General features: G+C 57.4%; 1 protein-coding gene across 3 annotated transcripts in view; it reads left to right on the top strand.

The window, feature by feature from the left end:
- FXYD1 (FXYD domain containing ion transport regulator 1) overlaps positions 1–2,194 on the top strand; it is a 3,961-nt gene that overhangs the window by 374 nt on the left and 1,393 nt on the right. The window contains exons 1-4 of one of the 3 annotated variants that reach the window (XM_006171616.3): positions 465–621; positions 934–998; positions 1,738–1,770; positions 2,094–2,168. In XM_006171616.3, coding sequence (XP_006171678.1) covers positions 938–998; positions 1,738–1,770; positions 2,094–2,168 — 169 coding nt within the window. In that variant the 5' untranslated portion in view covers positions 465–621; positions 934–937. The other 2 variants (XM_014585423.1, XM_006171615.3) reach the window with 2 other exon arrangements.

Below are 2,194 nucleotides of genomic sequence, written 5' to 3' on the forward strand. Positions count from 1 at the left end.
AGCTCACATATGTGGGATTTGTTGCGTCACTGCTGGGGGCCCCGGAGGCCCCAGGCCAAGTACCATGTGTGCCTGCCGTGTCTACACTCCATTTCCCACTCCGACCAGAAGTTTGGGGAGAAGGTGTTGTTCCCTCTCCATTGTGGTCCCACTGTGTGTGTGTGTCCCCAACTTCTCTCTCGGGCCCACTAGCCCGGCCTAATGTCACTGGCCTGGGTTGTCCATTTGCAAAAGAGGTCACCCAGTGGTGGGCGGGGGGTGGGGAAGGGGGTGTCTTTTCTTGTCTCATTGCGTCCAGGAGAGAGGGATGGCCTTTCCCACAGGGGTGGCCCATGGCAGTGTGGCGGGCAGGCCTCACCCTGCCGGCCAGCAGGGCGTGCGTGACCCCTGGTTGGGGGGGAGGAAGGCTGTTGCCATGGTGGCCTGTGCGAGGCAAATTCCTCCAGGGTGAAGTGGGAGATATTTATACCCAGGGTCAGGCAGGGAGCGGGCGAGTAGCCGAGGGCAGGAGGGCCGGGGTTGTATAGGCCACAGCGAGGCCGAGTGTGCGGGCAGGTGGGACTTGGGCGTGTCCACTGTATCTCCAGTGTCCCAGGCGGCATCTCGCTGTCCCCTGCTAGGGTAGGTCTGAGGATCTGAGCCTGCTGTGGGAGGTGGAGGCCTGGGGGGAGACCCCCGGGGACTGTTTGTGTCTCAATCCTCTCCCTGCTTGCTGTGTTCTGTCGTGTGACCACCATTGTGTGAGTTGTTTTGGTGACGCCGTGTCCCCGTGAAACCGGGGGTGCCCCTGTTTCTCAGCGACCAGACCAAGCCAGATGACTGCCGCTTTTGTGACCAAGTCCCCAGACTGTCTCTGACTTAACCCCTCAGGTTCAGGCCCTGACGGTTAAGCCGATGAGGGTCTCCATTTCCTGATCTTTGGTGTCTCCTCAGGACGATGGCACCTCTCGGCCACATCTTGGCTCTCTCCGTGGGTCTCCTCACCATGGCCAAGGCAGGTGAGTCTCAGGGAGGCAGCCCACTACCTGCCTGGGCCCCAAGGACCCTGTGAGAGAACTGAATTGTTGACCCCCACTTAAACTGAGTCCCGTGGGGAGATCGAGGGATCTCCGTGTGGGGTCCAGTCACAGGCTGGCATTTGAGGGAGGGCAGAGGATGCCCAGGTCAGGCAAAGGTGGGAGGTAAGATGGAGGCGGCTCCCTGATCGAAGGATGGAATCATAGGCATCCGGTCAGGAGTCTAGGTCCTGGGGCAATTAAGTGCCCCCATACCACCCAGGGTAGTGCCATGACCAGAGTGGGCAGGCAACCTGCCCTGGGTCCAACAGCCCCTCAACTCTCAGCTTGGGAAGGTAGAGCCCACCCTCCCACCTCCCACTGCCCAGAGTCTCTTTAGGAGCCAGCAGGTGGCGTGGTGGTTAAGGTGCTGGATTCCCACATGATTGTCTGTGGTTCTAACCCCAGACCCAGTGGCTTGAAAATCATCCCAGGCATGTGTGTATGTGTGCCCAAAATCCTGAGGAGAGAATGGGGGAGAAGGGATTGTGGAGTGGCCAAACCTCCTGGGGAGTGATTTCTTACTTTCTCTTTCTCTGTCTCTGGTGAACTCACATACCCTATGGCAAAACCCTAAAAAGGAGAAAGAAAAAATGAAACAGAAAAAGAAAGAAGGTCTTTTTATGTGCTTCCCTGTCCAAGATCCCAAGAAATATTCAATCTGATTTTTTTTTCTTACCAGAAGCTCCGAAGGAACACGACCCATTCACCTACGGTAGGAAACATTTCTCCTCGGGGTCCAAGGGGAGGGCCTGGGCTTGCTATCCTGTCCTCATTCCTTCTCCCTCTCTGTCTCTTTTCTCTCTCTGTCTCTCTGACTCTCGTTACAACCTGTCATTCTCTCGCTCTGGCTTTCTTTCTTGATCTTGTCCCTTTCTCTCCCTGACTCCATGTGTATCCGATTCTCTGATCCTTCTGTCTCTCTCCTGCCTTGCTCTCTCAGTATCTGATGTCCTGTGCTCTCTGCCTCCTGCCCTTTGGCCCCTCCCTGTCCCCCTCGCCACCTCCCTCCTCCCCATCCTCCTCCCTGCTGCCCAGACTACCAATCCCTGCGGATCGGAGGCTTAATCATCGCGGGGATCCTCTTCATCCTGGGCATTCTCATCGTCCTCAGTGAGTCCCCCCACCCCCGCCCCGCC

Source organism: Tupaia chinensis, unplaced genomic scaffold (genome assembly GCF_000334495.1).
Source record: "Tupaia chinensis unplaced genomic scaffold, TupChi_1.0 Scaffold149922_1, whole genome shotgun sequence".
NCBI classification, from domain to species: Eukaryota; Metazoa; Chordata; class Mammalia; order Scandentia; family Tupaiidae; genus Tupaia; species Tupaia belangeri.